The following is an 18,295-nucleotide window of genomic DNA, read 5'->3' on the forward strand; positions in this document are numbered from 1 at the left end:
AAAAATTTGGTTCCTTCATAAGATACATTTCCTTATACAATTTTATACTTTATGTATGAAAAGGCTTTAATTATTAGGAAATTATTAGTTCAATTAATTAATTGAGAGCTCTGTTGGAACGAAAAGCAGCAAGGTAGGTGGTACTCCAGGACAGGCTTGAGAACCACTGTTCTTGATCAACCAAAACTACTACAAAGCACCCCCCAAACAAAGTTTGCACCGCAACACTTGATTTTGCCGATACACTTTTTACTTTTCACTATGGACAGGAAGAATATGCACATGTGCTCATTAAAAATACTTGTTCCTAAATGTCCTTAAAAAAACAAGTATTACATTCAAGTGTGAGTTATCTTTATATGTTAATTAAAAATGAATGTGCCACCTTTTTGTGCATTGCCCATTAATAAATAATGCCAGTGATATTAAAATGTGAATTTTTGCTCACTTCTGCCCATCCCTTCTTGGATTAGGCATTGGAAACAACAATACCATTACACCACTGTAATTCTTGAGTACTCTTCTTCCCCTAACATTAACTATATTTGTGTTAAAATTAATTTTAAACTTGAAGACTAGGTTGGGTTTAGATTACCTTAAAATGCATTTCTAATGGATAATTACGCGGTATAGTGTTGGTGTTGATATTGTCCAGCTAGTCTGCTGAAATTATTGAATGAAGAAAGGACCTTTGATGAACGTGATATACACTTTTGTACGAATTCACCCAGCTTTAGGAAGTATTAATCACAAACTTTTTACTTCATATGAAATGTGAACCGCTACGTTTTCTTAGCCTTCCAATGAATTAAAGAAAATATTTTTAGTGCATAAAACTGGTCCAATTTCGAAGAAAGGAAGGTGAACACGTTCTACGTTCCACTATCAAGCGTCTATAATTAAGTTTGTCCTCAACGGCACCTCGTAAAACTGAAGTACCTTTCACCCGCCTCAGGATGCTTCACTAACCAATGATGTAGTGCCACGTATTTACAACATGGCTCCTGTGTTAGATGGGGATGAGAGCTGTTGAGAAAAGTAGCAGGTTGTTCAAAATATAAAAATAGCATGCGGGAAATTAGCCTGCCACCACTGGATTCAATTTACAGATATACTAAATAATGGCAATTCCGGGGATAGAAGAGCTGTTTGAATTACAGAGGTAAGACCAGTCATATTTTCAGTATATAAACAAGAAGTGTGTGGTCAAGTTGATATATTTAAGCCAGTTTTATTTATTAATTAGAGGTGACTTTACTTATGACTGCATTAGGAAATATGCAATTACAGTTCTGCCAAAATGGCAAAATGTATAATTTAATAATATTGCGACATGAGCGTGCTTTCTACGGGTCGAACGTCTAGCTTGACGCACGCGTTGAATCGAAATACAGCAACTTAGCTAGAAGGGTTCCTACATTGCACGCAAATCAACTTTCGAAAGCATAAGCAATTTCCAAGTGCAGATGTCGATTTTTTGGGCTTTTCTGAACTAGTTCGTAGGAAATACAGAATACATTTCTTGCGACCCCTGTCATGTTTCTCTATTGTTTCATTTTCTAGGTTGCCAAACGATGGATTACTTCTGTTACTCTTCCTGTTGTACGTCCCAGTCGGTCTGTGTTTGATGCTGCTCAGAATATTTATTGGTGTTCACGTATTCTTAGTGAGTTGCGCGCTTCCGGATAGCCTCGTCAGAAGGTAAGTGGAACTATGTTGATATCCATTTAAACTACACATGGAACCCATACATCTATACACACACGCACACACAACATGCCCCACAGTCTGATTCATTCGTAGGTCATTTTAATACAAAGACATTCCTTTTCATACTCGTACTATTCTTGAACAATGGATGTTTACTTTTATTTTTATTTCTACAGAATGGTTAATTAATTAATGTTCTACATGAATGTATTTTTGCTATAAATATTTACCGTTTAAACGTCACATTGAAAAGATTCTACCTGTGCTTCCAGAAGAGGATAGAAATAGAAGTGAACTGTAATTCCACAAAATAATGAGTTTTTATTTTGTATTCTGTATATATATTTATTTTGTTCTTGTAGTACAAATGGTTCATATATTGTGAGTTGCTGTGTCCTTCAATGTATCTTCAATTATAACATGGATTTTTATGGTAAAGTTGCGCTCATTTAATGTCATGGTTTTCCGAGAACATATCCTTGCCACAAACGAGGGAATTACTGTACTTTTAAATGTATATCCTGAACAAACTATATATCGATGTAGCGTGTATTTTTAAATGTTTGGAGCTTTAGTTTTCTTTTTATCCAATATAAGTTGTTTGCAGTTCTGCATTCAATGTGATTTTAAGAAAATATTTTGTTCTCATCAGGTTAACTCCCCAAAATTGACTGAGATGCAGGGTTGTCACGATACTAGAATTTTGAAATTCAATACAATACCAGTTCAATTTCATGATACGCGATACCAATTCGATACCACGCAAAAAAACAAACTAACACAAATCTGCACACATAATAACATACATTAGCATTCCTTTCATAAAGGTGCACAATCTTCACTCCAAATCAAATGGGATGCAGCAGTAAACACAAGTATCATAATCCTAGTATTAAGAAAACTTTTTCCAGAAATCAGTAACCATTCAAACATCATCTTCAGAACAATAGAGTGCAGGCAGCTAATAACACTCATGTATATTTTGGTAATTTCTTTGAGCATTCTGTGACTGGTTTAACCTGGCTTGTTGTAGTAACAGGCAATAGGCACATTCATATTTTATATTTGACTGAATGATTATTATTGCATATTTATAATATTGAAAATGTGTTCCGTATGGGAAATTAATGCCCTTTTATTTCATATACAGAACATGCATGTAGCACAAGTCATTATACAGACCAAGAAAATAATACAGTAAATAACAGGCAGAAATATCTACACAGTCTTGAGCCATAGTTGATCCATGAAACAATATTAAAACTGGGTATAGTAAAGGTAACTAATTTTATATTGTGTAACTTATGTTTTAATGGATAAAGCCATGTCGGTTAAGAATCTTAAAGGCAGACAGCTAGAAAATAAACTAAATCGAGCAGCATTACCTAGGCCTATATTATTTGCATGCAAGCTGAACCCATGATATCTGTTGTGTAAATACTTGTTATTTTTAAATTGTTATGAATCTGTGAACACTAGAACCGCATAGCTGCATATTTTGAGTGGCTTTTGCAATACAAAAGTATCTCTGTGTATGTAAATTTCTCCCACTTATCTGTTCTGATGTTACCAAAAAATTGAATTAAATACCTAGATGGTGTTTGCTGTAAACTCGTCAAATGTAATAAGTTACAAATACTTTCTTCAGCTGCTGGACTGCAGTTTATGCTGTAGGCTTGAATACAAAAAAGCTGACAATCTGGGCTTTGTAGTGAACTCAGTCATTGTGAAATAATTTGTATCATGTTGAGATCTGACACCATATATGTCTACACATACAGCTCTGGAAAAAATTGAGACCACTGCAATTTTTTCTTAAATCAGCATCTCTACATTCATGGCAGCCATTCCATTCCAGTGTCTGTTGAATTCCAACACCGGCACACCGCAATCTACTGAATGAGGTACTGATTAGGTGATCACCTGAACCAAATATTTAATGAGGAGAAGTATAAAAACCACTGCTGTGGTTATCACTATCATCTTGCAATAGGAGCAGCCGGATGGCAAAAACAGTGCTAGTAGTACCTCAAAAGTAATTGGAATCAAACAATAACTATTGACCATGCCAAAAGAGTTGAAAAGGAAAGTTTTGAGTGAGGAAAAGAAGGGTTCAATTCTGGCTTTACTGGTAGAGGGATACAGTGAGTGTCGGATTGCATTTAAAATTTCAAAGACGGCGGTTCATAAGAACAAGGTCAAGCAGCAGACATTGGGGACAACAAAGCTACAAACTGGCAGAGGGTGAAAACGACTCTCCACTGACTGGGATGATCGCCAACTCATTCGAATGTCACTCAACAACCATAGGATGACATCAAGTGACCTACAAAAAGAATGGCAAACGGCAGCTGGGGTGAAGTGCACATAGGGGACGGTTTGAAACGGGCTCCTAGGGGCAGGGCTGAATTAATGCAAAGCTAGGAAAAAAAGCCCTTAATCAATGAGAAGCAAAGAGGAGCCAGGCTGAGGTTTGCAAAAGACCATAAGGATTGGACCGTAGAGGACTGGAGTAAGGTCATCTTTTCTGATGAGTCCAATTTTCAACTTTGCCCAACACCTGGTCATCTAATGGTTAGATGGAGACCTGGAGAGGCCTACAAGCCACAGTGTCTCGCACCTACTGTGAAATTTGGTGGAGGATTGGTGATGATCCGGGGGTGCTTCAGCAAGGCTGGAATCAGGCAGATTTGCCTCTGTGAAGGACACATGAATCAAGCCACTTACAAGGTTGTCCTGGAAGAAAACATGCTTCCTTCTGCTCTGACAATGTTCCTCAATTCTGAGGATTTTTTTTTTCCAGCAGGACAATGCTCCATGCCACACAGCCAGGTCAATTAAGGTGTGGCTGGAGGACACCAGATCAAGACCTTGTCATGGCCAGCCCAATCTCTAGACCTGAACCGCATTGAAAACCTCTGGAATGTGATCAAGAGGAAGATGGATGGTCACAAACCATCAAACAAAGCCAAGCTGCTTGAATTTTTGCACCAGGAGTGGCATAAATTCACCCAACATCAATGTGAAAGACTGGTGGAGAGCATGCCAAGACTGTGTAGCATGTAGCTGTGATCAGGGTTATTCCACACAAGATTTCTGAACTCTTCCCAAGTTAAAACATTAATATTGTGTTTAAAAGTAATAAGTAAATAAAATTAAGTATGAACTTATTTTCTTTGCATTATTAGAGGTCTGACAACATTTAGCGCTGAAGTCCCAGAACTCTTTGCGTTAAAGGTGGAGACAAGTCAATTGGAAAAATATGGCAGCGGCGGGTGCATATACATGTAATGTAATGCTAGCTAGACAGTTGTAGAAATTGTTGAATTATGTATCAAGGAAATTATAATGCATAGATAATATACAATTATTATATAATCATGATTTAAATATATGATTAGAAAGTCCAGCCAATAAACGTTTTGGCACCTATCAATTAATTACAGAAGTAGTATCCTATAAAACTAGGAGGTAATATTAACGAACAATGTATTTCAAAATTATTATTATTTTAATTAAATACTTTTTCGGTCAAAGGCACTGAAGTGTGTCCCATTGAACAGGTCTGGGCGGTATACCGCAAAAAAACTATATACCGGTTTACCATTTACCATTTACGGACCGGTTTGGACTTTTACTATACCTTCATATTGGTATTTTCAAGTTTTCTATGCTAAATTTAATAATTACAGTGAGGAGAAAAAAGTATTTGATCCCCTGCTGATTTTATACGTTTGCCCACTGACAAAGAAATGATCAGTCTAAAATTTTAATGGTAGGTGTATTTTAACCGTGAGAGACAGAATAACAACAACAAAATCTAGAAAAATGCATTTCAAAACAGTTATAAATTGATTTGCATGTTAATGAGTGAAATAAGTATTTGATCCCCTATCAATCAGCAAGATTTCTGGCTCCCAGGTGTCTTTTATACAGGTAATGAGCTGAGATTAGGAGCACTCTCTTAAAGGGAGTGCTCCTAATCTCAGCTCGTTACCTGTATAAAAGACACCTGTCCACAGAAGCAATCAATCAATCAGATTCCAAACTCTCCACCATGGCCAAGACCGAAGAGCTGTCCAAGGATGTCAGGGACAAGATTGTAGACCTACACAAGGCTGGAATGGGCTACAAGACTATCGCCAAGCAACTTGGTGAGAAGGTGACAACAGTTGGTGCGATTATTCGCAAATGGAAGAAACACAAAATAACTGTCAGTCTCCCTCGGTCTGGGGCTCCATGCAAGATCTCACCTCGTGGAGTTTCAATGATCATGAGAACGTGAGGAATCAGCCCAGAATTACATGGGAGGATCTTGTTAATGATCTCAAGGCAGCTGGGACCATAGTCACCAAGAAAACAATTGGTAACACACTACGCCATGAAGGACTGAAATCCTGCAGTGCCCGCAAGGTCCCCCTGCTCAAAAAAGCACATGTTGGCAAACTTCAGACGGGCCTGTACATCTGAATGATTCAGAGGAAAACTGGGTGAAAGTGTTGTGGTCAGATGAGACCAAAATCGAGCTCTTTGGCATCAACTCAACTCGCCGTGTTTGGAGGAGGAGGAATGACCCCAAGAACACCATCCCCACCGTCAAACATGGAGGTGGAAACATTATGCTTTGGGGGTGTTGTTCTGCTAAGGGGACAGGACAACTGCACCGCATCAAAGGGACGATGGACGGGGCCATGTACCGTCAAATCTTGGGTGAGAACCTCCTTCCCTCAGCCAGGGCATTGAAAATGGGTTGTGGGTGGGTATTCCAGCATGACAATAACCCAAAACACACAGGCAAGGCAACAAAGCAGTGGCTCAAAAAGAAGCACATTAAGGTCCTGGAGTGGCCTAGCCAGTCTCCAGACCTTAATCCCATAGAAAATCTGTGGAGGGAGCTGAAGGTTCGAGTTGCCAAACGTCAGCCTCGAAACCTTAATGACTTGGAGAGGATCTGCAAAGAGGAGTGGGACAAAATCCCTCCTGAGATGTGTTCAAACCTGGTGGCCAACTACAAGAAACGTCTGACCTCTGTGATTGCCAACAAGGGTTTTGCCACCAAGTACTAAGTTGAAGGGGTCACATACTTATTTCCCTCATTAACATGCAAATCAATTTATAACTTTTTTGAAATGCGTTTTTTGCTGTTATTCTGTCTCTCACTGTTAAAATACACCTACCATTAAAATTATAGACTGATCATTTCTTTGTCAGTGGGCAAACGTACAAAATCAGCAGGGGATCAAATACTTTTTTCCCTCACTGTACCTAATACTGTGTCATTCAGTCATAGCATTCCGCTAACAATAAACTTGTTCTTATGCGCGTATCCCACAACTTGCTGCGCTGGCTGCTTGAGACTGCGCTGTCTGCCGATCGTGTTCGTGTAATGCAAATTTCCACAGATCTGCACGGCTCCACCAATGGGACCGTTTGGATCCTGCAGAACTATGCAAATCTGCGCTACAAGAACGTGACCACCTCTTCACAAACCCTGCAGAAATCAATGTAACCGGATGACTTAATTTGTTTTTTATATTTTAGTTTTTATTAAAAAATTGCATTGCCAATCATTTAAGTAACAATTATTGTGCATCATAGATTTACATTCAGTTTTTTAAAATAATTGATGTAATTATTTAATAAAGCATTGACCATGCTAAAGTGTTGATCTAGAATTCTATATCTCGTTTTGATGATGCTGTTCACAGCTTCATTTTGTAATAAAAGTTGACATTCGCCTCTGCTAACAAGGGGGCAGCAATAGATTTCATTCATCTGAACACGTCCCTCTTGATTTCTGCATAATCTTTTACTCGCAGCCATAGCTCACCTCCCGCAGCAGCTTCTCGGAGCTGTGCTGGGCTGTGTGATTCTGCACAGATTTCTGTGGGTGGGGCTTAGTGGCGTCACACAGAAACAATCAAAGAACACGTAGACTCCGAGTCTCTGCACAAAAATTCACTTCTCAAACGCGACCCTTGTTTTGGAATGAATGCTGCCAAATATCGAAAATAAGTTCCATGTGTATTACGTGTTGACATAAACAAACAAATGTGATCAATGCACAATGAATGAAGACGAAATGGAGGAGAGCAGTGTGGGCGAAACTTCACAGCAAAGTGATCTCGGTGAATCTGTCCCGAAGAAGGGTTTGTCGTTGATAGTGTGGACATGATTTGCTTTCAAGACGATTGACACAGAACAGGGAAACGTAATTAAATGTCAGTTGTGTCCTATTATTTTTGCTTTACGAACAGTATAAAATGGCCATTAATAAGTACCGTCATATGTGAAAAATACCGTAATATTGTATTTTGGCCATCTCGCCCAGCTCTACTTCACCCTACACCCTCGCTCACTGAAGTGCACACTCTGCGATGTCAGAAGAACGTTGCATGAAGTGTATACTTGTTGAAGGGTGTAGGGAGCAAGTGTGCGATTTGGGATGCAGCCTCTGTTTCCACCTGAGGTGTATGGTGTCACTGCATGAACGGAAAGCTTTTTTTTCTTAAGTGAAAGACGCAATCGCACAATTTTCATTATACAAGTAGAGTGCTCTGATACTTTAATATTACTGAATGCATAGCTCAGTTTCTGAACAGTTTCTGAAATTTGGAATCGCGCTACTATCAAAGTATTGGTATTTTTGACAACTCTACGATGCGTGGTATACAGTCTGAATTTTGGTAAAACTTTTAGAATTTCAGTTCATTCAGTATGATTTGTTCAGTGTTTCAAAGCAACATGCAGTCCACAAATTTTACATTTTTAGTAGTTTTTGGTTTCATTTGTTCTTTCATTGGTTTTCCTGTCTTGCTAAAATACTGGAGTCATTAGTAAATATACAGCTGTTTTTTTGTTTGTTTTTTAAACTGAAAATTGAAATTCATTCAATATACTATTTGGTTTCAGACCAGGAAGTAATACAATCACAGAAACCATGCTGGTTATAGACATAGAAATTAAGTTGTGTTGCGCTATTCATTGACCTGTCTAAAGCCTTTGATACGTTTGATCACTTTGTTTTGATGAAAAAACTGTCATCATTGGACATGGATATTAGTTTGTTTGTGGTTTAAAAAACAACTCAGTGGAAGAACTCAAGCTGTAGTAATGTATGGGTATGAATCTAAGTTTATTGCTGTTCATAAAGGAGTTCCCCAGGAATCGATCTTGGGGCCTTTAATTTATATACAAGGTAAACAGTATATTTGTAATTCTGTGAGAAACTGTAAATTCCATTTTTATGCTGATAGTTTTATATATGGCAGCGCCATCTCTTGCTCAAGCATTTTTGCACTTGCAGTCTGATTTTCCAAATTTTCCAAAATTCTTTAATTGATCTTAGATTGGTTTTAAATGGAAACAAAACAAAGTATATGGTTTTCTCAAGGTCTAAGAGCATTAGTTTGGGAATTTTTTAAATCGCAAACCTGGACAATTCGGTTTTAGAATGTGTCCCTTCATACAAATACCTTGGCATTTGGTTAGCTGACAAACTTTCTTTAAAAAAAAAGTCCAGAATTGGGTTTGTTTATAGAAACCAAGCATGTCTGTCATCTAGACATAGAAGGGAAATTGTGCAGGCCACCTTTGTCTATACTGGACTATGGTGATATACTTTATATGCATGATTTTGCATCTGTTTTTAAAAGTTTAGAGACAGCATTACGTTTTATTACTGGTGCAAGCTTTTGTACACACCATTGTCTCTTATAAACTTCTGTTGGTTGGAATTATTTGTCTTCTAGAAGGGTTTGACATTGGTTGTTAGTTTCTGCAGGACAGCTTTATAAACAATCTAATTATCTTACATTTAAAATTGAGGTGGAGAATAAAACTCACAGGATTGGCTGGTGCTGAAGGTACCAAGGGCTCATTCTGAGAGAGGGAAAATTTCATTCACCTTCCAATGCCCCCCAATAACAATATTTTTTGTATATGGTTGTAATACAGGGCACCACTGTAAATTAGACCTCGGTCTCAGTTGGTTTTCCCTGTATAAATAAATTAAAAAAAAAAAAAAAAAAAAAAGTCTTCCATTTCTCAAGATTTTTAAATGTTCTTAACAAGCTTTTTGTCTTTTTTTAGATTTATTGTACGAGTCATGTGTTCAGTTCTGGGAATGTATGTTAAACAGGATAACCCCCGCCAGAGAGACAAGAATGTGAAATTGTATATCTGTAATCATGTGACCCAGTTTGACCATAACATCATCAACCTTCTGACATCCTGCAACACGGTAAGTTCAGTAAAAGTATGAAACCTGGTTATTAATGAGTCAAAGATTGAGGGGGGAAATCCCTCCTATAACAAAACAAACCAACAAGCCTTTTGTGAATATGAGGGGGGGAAAAAACTTTAAAAATCTGACGTTAATAGCTTTAAAATAGCTACTGTGGGTGAAGTGTTCGATAAGAAATGTGATGCAAGAAGTACTTTAGTGTTTGTGTACTGCAGTATCAGAATATTTTGGGGGGCTCCCCCAATTTGCTTTTTTTCTTAGCCTATGGCAGAAGGGTTGCCTGGCTTTGTGTGCTGGGCACGGGGCTTCATGGAGCTGGGGATGATGTCAGGGAGGTCAGAAATGGCAGAGTCCCTCAGACAGTACTGTTCTACGGAGGGCAACCTACCCCTGCTGCTGTTTCCTGAGGAGGAAACCACTAACGGCCGAGTGGGCCTCCTCAAATTCAGGTAATACAAATTGATAAAGAAAAGGAAAGACAATCAAATATTAACATGGTGGTTTAGGTTAAATCAAAATGTCACCCATCTGCAAGGTGCTGCATTTATTGAAATGACAGGCCTGTCTTGAAGTGTCAAAGAGATTATGGGGCCATGTAGAAAAACTAGTTGGATGTTGTAAAGAAACGCTGACCCTGCAGTAATGCATTTTATTTGTGTTTCAGTACCTGGCCTTTCACAGTTTCAGATTCCGTCCAGCCTGTGGCTTTGATTGCAAAGAGGCCATTTATACCACTGGTAATGTATCCTTGATGCCCAGTTTTGAAATGTCCTTTTAACAATCAGTGTTGCAAGAAGGTCTAGTCTGTTTAGTAGAAAGTCAAATAGTACCCACACACTCATGTATTGTGCTCTTAATAAAATAAACATTAATTAACATTAATTCAATTGATAAGTCTTTATGAATATTTCTATCCAAGATCAAAATGCTGGGCTAAATCAAACTTTATTTTGCAGCACAATATATAAGAATGCAGATAGTGTTTGTTAATTTAACTTGCACTTTTTTTTTTTTTCCTAGTTCATATCAATAAATTCAAATAAACCTTAAAATTAGAAATTATCTTCTAGTATTGGTCTTTTGCATAATTAACCTTCTATGTTTGTCTTAATATTTATAGTAATCCCTGTAAACCTTTGCTAAAGAGCACATGGCAGTAAAAGCAAGCTATTTTATACCTACTCATGTTTTTCTGAGCTCCCATGCAGATCATTTTAAAGACTATAACAATCTATTCTGAAATTACAAAAAACATGAAAATAAATGCATATCTTACTTGTAGTCTTCATTCAGCTAGTACCTGGGTTCTATACCTCACTGTCTCAGCAGAGTTGTTAATACTATCTTAATTCCATTATTTCTCCTAATCTTTAGAATACAGAAGAGTCCTCCTGGATTACAGAGCTGTTGTGGACCTTCTTTATTCCATTTACAGTGTACCAAGTAAGGTACTAACTATTACTGTCTATCACTGATGGGGCAGGGGAGTAGTTGGCTAATAGTGTTATTTATTTATTTATTTATTTATTATTAATCATTCGATAAGAAAATAAAGGCAGTATTCCTCTTTAGTAGCTTTTAGTTTTATTTCTTCAATCACAGATTGTTCTGGCGGAGATATTTACCTACCTCATTCAGTAACCTGAAATGATGTAAACATTTGCTGAAAAGTCCAGTTGATCAAAAGTGTAGTCAATTGTTAAAATTAAATCCTTGCAACCCAGGAGAAACAAAAATACTCACTATTACAATTTGAATTACATATTTTAGGCAGGGTGGAAATATATCTTCAGCTAAGAACTGAAACCTTACATTTCAGTGAACTCTCATTACATTTGTGATATGATCCAAGCAACATTAAAACCAATTTAATAGCAAAGCTTAGGTTTGAGTATTAGCAGTTCATTATAATGAAGTCTCATTTCTAGATTAACTGAGTAGGATTGTGGAAGCAGCTGCGCTTTTGGTGAATTTTTTTTCTTCCCTCTTTCTCCCGTTTTCTACAGATGGCTTCCAACTGTATCTAGACAAGATGGTGATTCAAGTCAAGAGTTTGCCAGTAAAGTGCAGGAGGTAACTACAGCTCAGTTCTAATTCAGACCCATCTCTGTTATGCAATATGTTTAGCTTTGAAAAGTGCATTAAAAAGTATAGCTGAAGGGGAACTGCACCCCAATTCGTTTTTATTTTGATTTGTTAGTTATATATATTGTTTTAAATATGTCAGTGTCGAAAATAGTCTGAAGTGGCCGCCATTTTCTCTCTAGCTGACAATCAATGATGTCAGTGTGGCCACACAGTGCGGAGAGGCTGGGTGTCTGTCTGACACTGACAGCTGCTGGGGCTGCTGCTGTTTATTCATTTGATAATTTATGTGTGTAGCCTGTGTATGTATGTAGGCTACATATAGCCTACTAAATTGGTAATGGTTTAGAGATGTAAATAGTTATTTAACTGTAATAAAAAAAAAAAGATTTTTTTTTTTTTTCCCCACAGTGTTCAATCTTCTTTCTTATGTAATATACGGTGTCGTTACTGTTTAACATGTAAAATAATTAACCAACTCAATTCAGAACACATTTACTAGTTTTAATACCTTTTGCCTTCTAGACACCAGGCTAGGCACCACTATGTCACGTTTGTTTAAATAACCTCGTTTTGAAACCCAAATACATTTAGGTGCCTAGAGTTAGTTTTGTGCTGTAAATGGCAGAAATATATTTCTGTATTTACATTCACTTTAGTACTCTTCTACGTTTACACATGACATCTTTGTATTTCAACATTAAAGTGCATAAAATACAATTATTTGTACAAACACACATGCAAATTTTCACCATAACTGTTTGCATCACCATCAAAAGCAGCTGGAGCTTACTGAATCCCAAATTAGCTTATGGACCAAAACAAGTATTCATATGAGTCCAGAAATGAAGGATGGATAACTCTCCTGTTGAGTCATGACCCACAATGGTAAAGACACCTACACATATTAAATCAATTATCTTTTTGCAAGGTGAGTCCATTTGTAAGAATCAAACATGCTGTATTTAATTTGTGGTTTGCTTCAACTGTAGAGTGACCATTTTATCACAATGACATTACAGAAAGCACCACTCCTACACAAAGTAATACTAAATCCTTAAAACCACTAATTTAAATATGTATACATGTATTTCTTTTCTCCCACAGCTCTTGGCTATGAAGCTTGGTGTCGTGTCTACACAGATCACTAGAGCTGATAAAATAGAGCACATCAAGAGAAAAAGGCATATTGCACCTCGAACTACAAATTCAAGTATGTGTAGATTAACTGGTTTGCTTATTGTATATGCAAAGAGATTTTTGTGCTCTTCCCCTTTTGTATTGCAGTCTAGCAGAACAATATGGGTAATAGTCAGTGTTAGTTATTGTTTCTATTATATGCTGGTTGCTTGAAATATGTAAATGTAGAAAAACCAATGGAGCCCATGATCTATCTGTACCTAATTGACTCACTGCAGTCCAAAACTACAAAGTAAAGGATTGATTAACGGTGCCTATAGCAAGTCCTTTGATATTGTTTTCCACATTTCACATCACTTTTTTTTTTTTTTTTCTTATGGCATTTTAATTCTAGGCTGTAATGCAACAAAAGGTTAACATTTTGAAAAAGGGTGTAAACTTTCTATAGGTACTGTAGATATAAAAAGTAGTATTTCTAAAAACAAGAAAAACATTTTGTCATGGTATATTGCACTAGTTCCCAGACCAGTTTGTTTCCGCACTGGCCTTTTAAGACTACCTTTCTTTGTCACCATTATTATACCACCACTATATTTCTTACAGGTGTAGAATTAATATAATTTACATGGCAGCAAAATTATACATTGTATTTGCTGTTAATGTGTATAATACAATATGTATAGTTTTTCATTCTAATCAGATGATTATTTTCAGTACCAGACGTGTTACTGGTTCCTAGTTCCCCAATAATAGTTTGAATATAAATGATATGCTCTGCATAAAAATGTAGGTAAAGATCCACACAATTATTTTTATGCCGCTGTTTCTCTATAGCTCACTCAGGTGCAAGACCCAGAACTAATCCTTTGGGCTTCATGGCTTCTAACTCGGGAGTGGAAGATGTTAGGATTGCTGGCATGGCTCAGCAGGTGAAAGAAGTGCTTCCAGATGTCCCACTCAGTGTTATCAAGAGAGATCTAGGTAAGTCTTCTCATCCTGCTTAGTAAAATATGGGTCTCCATAAAAGGTGGAAGAAAATGTAGTAAATGGCTAGCTTATAACTTTCAGTTCAGTCAGATTTGACTGTACTATTGATTTCCATTGTATAAACATTTTGGTGTGTGCTCCCCCCCCTTCCCCAATAAAACAATGTTTTGAAAGCTTTAAACTGTATGCCAATTGCTCAGATAACTTTTGCATTTCTTCTGTTTCTAATATGGTCTGCATATCAAATCCAACCACTCTTAACTAAGTTGGGGACAATTATAAAAAATAATGCCCCGTTTCCACTGGTGGACATGTCTGGACGCATCTGGCCCCGGACGTTTAAACGGGTGTTTCCACTGGCTAAGCGTCTGGACGCGTCCAGACTTGTCAGTGTTTTGTGGACTTTTAAATATCTGGTGCTAGACGTGTCCGTGAGTGTCCATCACGCCCACTAAGGAAATATCTCCACTTCTGAAACCGAAGATGTGTGCTTGACTTGCAGACAGACAGGGAAGGGATCAGCTACATTATGTCGGAAGATATAATCTCAAGTGCCGTGTGGGATCAGGAAGAAATTACAGGTTTATTAGCAGCATGGAGTGAAATCCACATACAGAAACAATTAAATGTTTTACTGCTTACAGTTAATATCCGAGTGTATTAAAAACTTGGATTTCACAGGACCGGTGCAGTGCCCTGACTAGTTAAAAATAAACTGAAGCATAATAATCGGGTCGTAGCAGCCAATTTTTATTAATATTTTATGAACAGCTGGATGGTATTTCAGGCTGTCGTTTTGTGAATGGTGTACAGAGACAATCAGCGTGAAGGTGAACATGATTCAGTTAACGTGTGTCCATTTACAAGTTAAATGAATGAATAAATACAGCAGATCTGGGCTTCCCTCTAAAACATTAAGGACTGGTTTAATTAATGCGTCCATAAGTCCATAAACACCATGACTGAAACATTCACACTTTAGTTCAATTATAACCTGCTATATTGTAGCTGGATGATTAATCGTGAAACGTGTGTATTTTGTTTCAACTGTAACTTGCCCTGGTTAAGGACGTCTGCTAAGTAAAGTATGAATAATACGGCAAAAAGTATTGTTTGCAGTTGCAAATCTGTAGTAAGAGTAATAAATTAAGGGAGTCACGTTGTGCTGTTAAAAATACACATGTACTAGCACAAATGATGACGATAATAACGACATATTTGCTATTTAGTATTATTGTTGCACATGGAAACGTATTCTTATGGGGACGTGCTTGTCTGAATATAATGTTGTCTATAAACTCTTAACAGAATCATGTATGTATTACGCTGTTTACAATCATGTAAAGCAGAAATAATAAAAAACACAAAAGTGTTTTCCATGTCAGGCTGTATCGCTCGTAGTTGTTCTCTGTCTTTGTTTTTAAAATGAAACGCAAACCAAACCCACAGTCGCTGCTCCTCCCATAAGAGGGACGGACTTCACAACGGCCTGCTTTTACAAAAATAGCTCTGGGACGCGTCTGGCATGGCATGGCAAGACATGGACGCTTAAGCCAGTGGAACTGAGGCATAAATAAAAGCTTTTGGCTCAAAATACCACAGTTGTGCACAGTTCAATACATGACAAGTAGTGTGCAATTTATGAAAACACCACAATTAAGTCCGTAATTAGTTTGCTGCCTAATCATTAGGGCAAGACATGTCTGTTTCTAGCAATTGCCTTTTCTGCTTCCCTCAGTGCGGACAAACTGTGTGGACACCACAATCACCAACCTGCTGGAGGGGGCTGACGAGACTCCATCAGATTCCTTGGGGGTGTTTAGCGCTACATCTTCTCGGAGTCAGTTCTCCACTGTCACTGCTCCTGCACCTACTTTGAAAGTGAGGCTGGTATGAAATCATTATGCTTTAGTTTGAAAGATCTAAATTTGCATCCCTTCATTTCAGTTTATTCATAATGATCAGGTAAATCTTTTGCACACTACTGTAACTGGCATTTCAGAAATCTGTATTAAGTAATGGGAGTCGAAATTCATAAGCTCACAGAGATGCACAATATTGACTAAAATAATTTTAACGAAGAAAAAACAATGAATTCACTTTTCTAATAATGATAGATAACCATAACATTTTGTTCTGATGTATAATATTCAATAATTACCCCCTTTTTTTTTTGTGATTAGCCTACTGCTAAGTCATTTGGAAAATCTCCTTTTGACCGACACATGTCTCTGCAGGAAAGAAAAGAGGCCTTGTATGAATATGCAAGACGGTAAGAACTGAATCTTAAAAAATATGTAGAAGAACTACTAAAACCGGTGGATAATCTAAAGGTTAAAAGAAAAGCATGAAAAGCACAGGCTCCGTAGATGAGGAGACTGATTTTCCCCATAATCACTATGTATGAAGTGCAAATGTATGTAATTATTTGCATATGCAATTTACCCACAGGGAAAACATTATTCAGATAGGCCTAGGTAGGAATTCTATTCATGGGAATATGCTCTTTTCTCATGTTTAGTTTGCCTGTGGAGGTAAGCTTTAAGGGAGACAAAAAAAAAAAAAATTTGTAAGCTGGTGATTTTCCACTTAAGATGGGGCAATATTTATCTTCCTGTTTTGTCATTTAAACGTGAAAAAATCACGAAAAAGTCACTGATATTGGACTGCAGGAAAGCCACTTCCTTTATATGCTGCCCAATAGAAATAGCATGTTAGCTCATTCTTGCATCTGTTATAAAAGCCGGTATTTATTTCATTTCGACTAAAAAGGACATTGATTTATCTCATGGTACATAATAGCTTGAATGTCAGTATTTGTAGCGTGACTTAAATATGAAAAGTAACCACCCCTCAACTGTCCTTTTTCCTTTTTTGCCAGACGTTATATTGAAAAACATGGACTAAATCAGGAAATGGAAAATGAACACTGATGCTGGGTGTAATCAAGTCAAAAGGAGATTTATTTGGAAAGACAGCCATTACTATTAAAGAATTGTACTGAACTGAAAAGGACCTTGATGTCTGGAAAACTTTAATGTAAACTACAGTAACAAGTGTGTGGGGAAGACGTACTTTGGATTTTTTTTTTTTTTTTTTTTTAAATCTTTTGCATGGCAATCATGCATGTACCTTTTTAATTATTTCTCTTTACAAAGAAGATTATTTTGGTAAAAATTTGTATTCAGATCCAGTTATGGTGATGCATCTTATATTTTGTACAACTTTAAAGGTGATTTGCAAATCTTAAAAAGCGCAGTCCAGCTTGATTTATTTGAGACTGACATTTCTGTAGGTTCCTTACAATAGTTACTTATGTATTGAACCGATTGAACTGCTTTTAAATTAAATCCATCCATATTAAAGCAAAAAGGTAATCTAGTTTATTTTTCCATTGTAATTGAATCCAGGTTTCAATTATTTTACATTTTGTTACCAACCAGTTACCAGTTACCAATTGCCAGGAGAAAGAGATCTTGAAACTAAATGTTTTGGTTTGTGTGCCCTATAGAGAATTATGAATGTGATCAGCTTGTAACTGAATTTAGCTGATCTGGTGCAAGTGTATGTCATGGCCTGTACTTTAGAATAGATGTAAATGCCAAAATATATATTTTTTAAAAGATGTACCTACATTGAGTAACAGCTTAATGCTGTGCAGTGGTGCATGAGTCAGTTTTTAATCAAGGCTAAGTAATAGATTCAGTAATGACTATTCTTATTGAAAGGACTAGATACTTCTACACTGACAAATCATTAGTGAATTGTTTAAGCCCAATTACACTTTTGTTCAGCAAAGTAGAAATGTGATTTAATGAACAGTATGTGGGTGCTTGGTGCGCTATCTTCAAAATGAGTCGCTTTAATATTTCTTTTTTCCACTTTGAGGAATTTACAGTTTAGTGAAATACCGGTACCTTTTATTTATTTTGTTGTTGCTTTGCAGCTGAGGCACTGGATTTTAAAGCAGATGTGTACTTTCAGTTAAACATCAGTTTTGGATTGTTTTCTTAACTTGTACACACATCTGTTCTACTTTATCCATTGTGAAAAAACATTTTTTATCTGTACCAAGGAGTTCTACTGGTGTGGAAGAGTTCAATTTTCTATTAAATGGCCTTGAGCACA

The 18,295-nt window shown here is 36.9% G+C and overlaps 1 protein-coding gene across 2 annotated transcripts; it reads left to right on the forward strand.

The window, feature by feature from the left end:
* The first annotated feature begins 976 nt into the window (after positions 1–976).
* On the forward strand, positions 977–18,295 carry aup1 (AUP1 lipid droplet regulating VLDL assembly factor). 2 transcript variants are annotated; one of them, XM_066719704.1, is made up of 12 exons: positions 977–1,162; positions 1,564–1,701; positions 9,802–9,952; positions 10,217–10,404; positions 10,620–10,692; positions 11,330–11,403; positions 11,962–12,028; positions 13,148–13,253; positions 14,015–14,161; positions 15,906–16,057; positions 16,351–16,439; positions 17,049–18,295. In XM_066719704.1, exons 1-12 carry the CDS (start codon positions 1,122–1,124, stop codon positions 17,098–17,100), a joined length of 1,278 nt encoding a protein of 425 aa, XP_066575801.1. In that variant the 5' UTR covers positions 977–1,121; the 3' UTR covers positions 17,101–18,295. The 2 variants fall into 2 exon arrangements, with proteins under 2 accessions (XP_066575801.1, XP_066575802.1); XM_066719705.1 differs by having other exon boundaries at positions 15,906–16,048.

This window comes from Amia ocellicauda, chromosome 13 (genome assembly GCF_036373705.1).
Source record: "Amia ocellicauda isolate fAmiCal2 chromosome 13, fAmiCal2.hap1, whole genome shotgun sequence".
NCBI classification, from domain to species: Eukaryota; Metazoa; Chordata; class Actinopteri; order Amiiformes; family Amiidae; genus Amia; species Amia ocellicauda.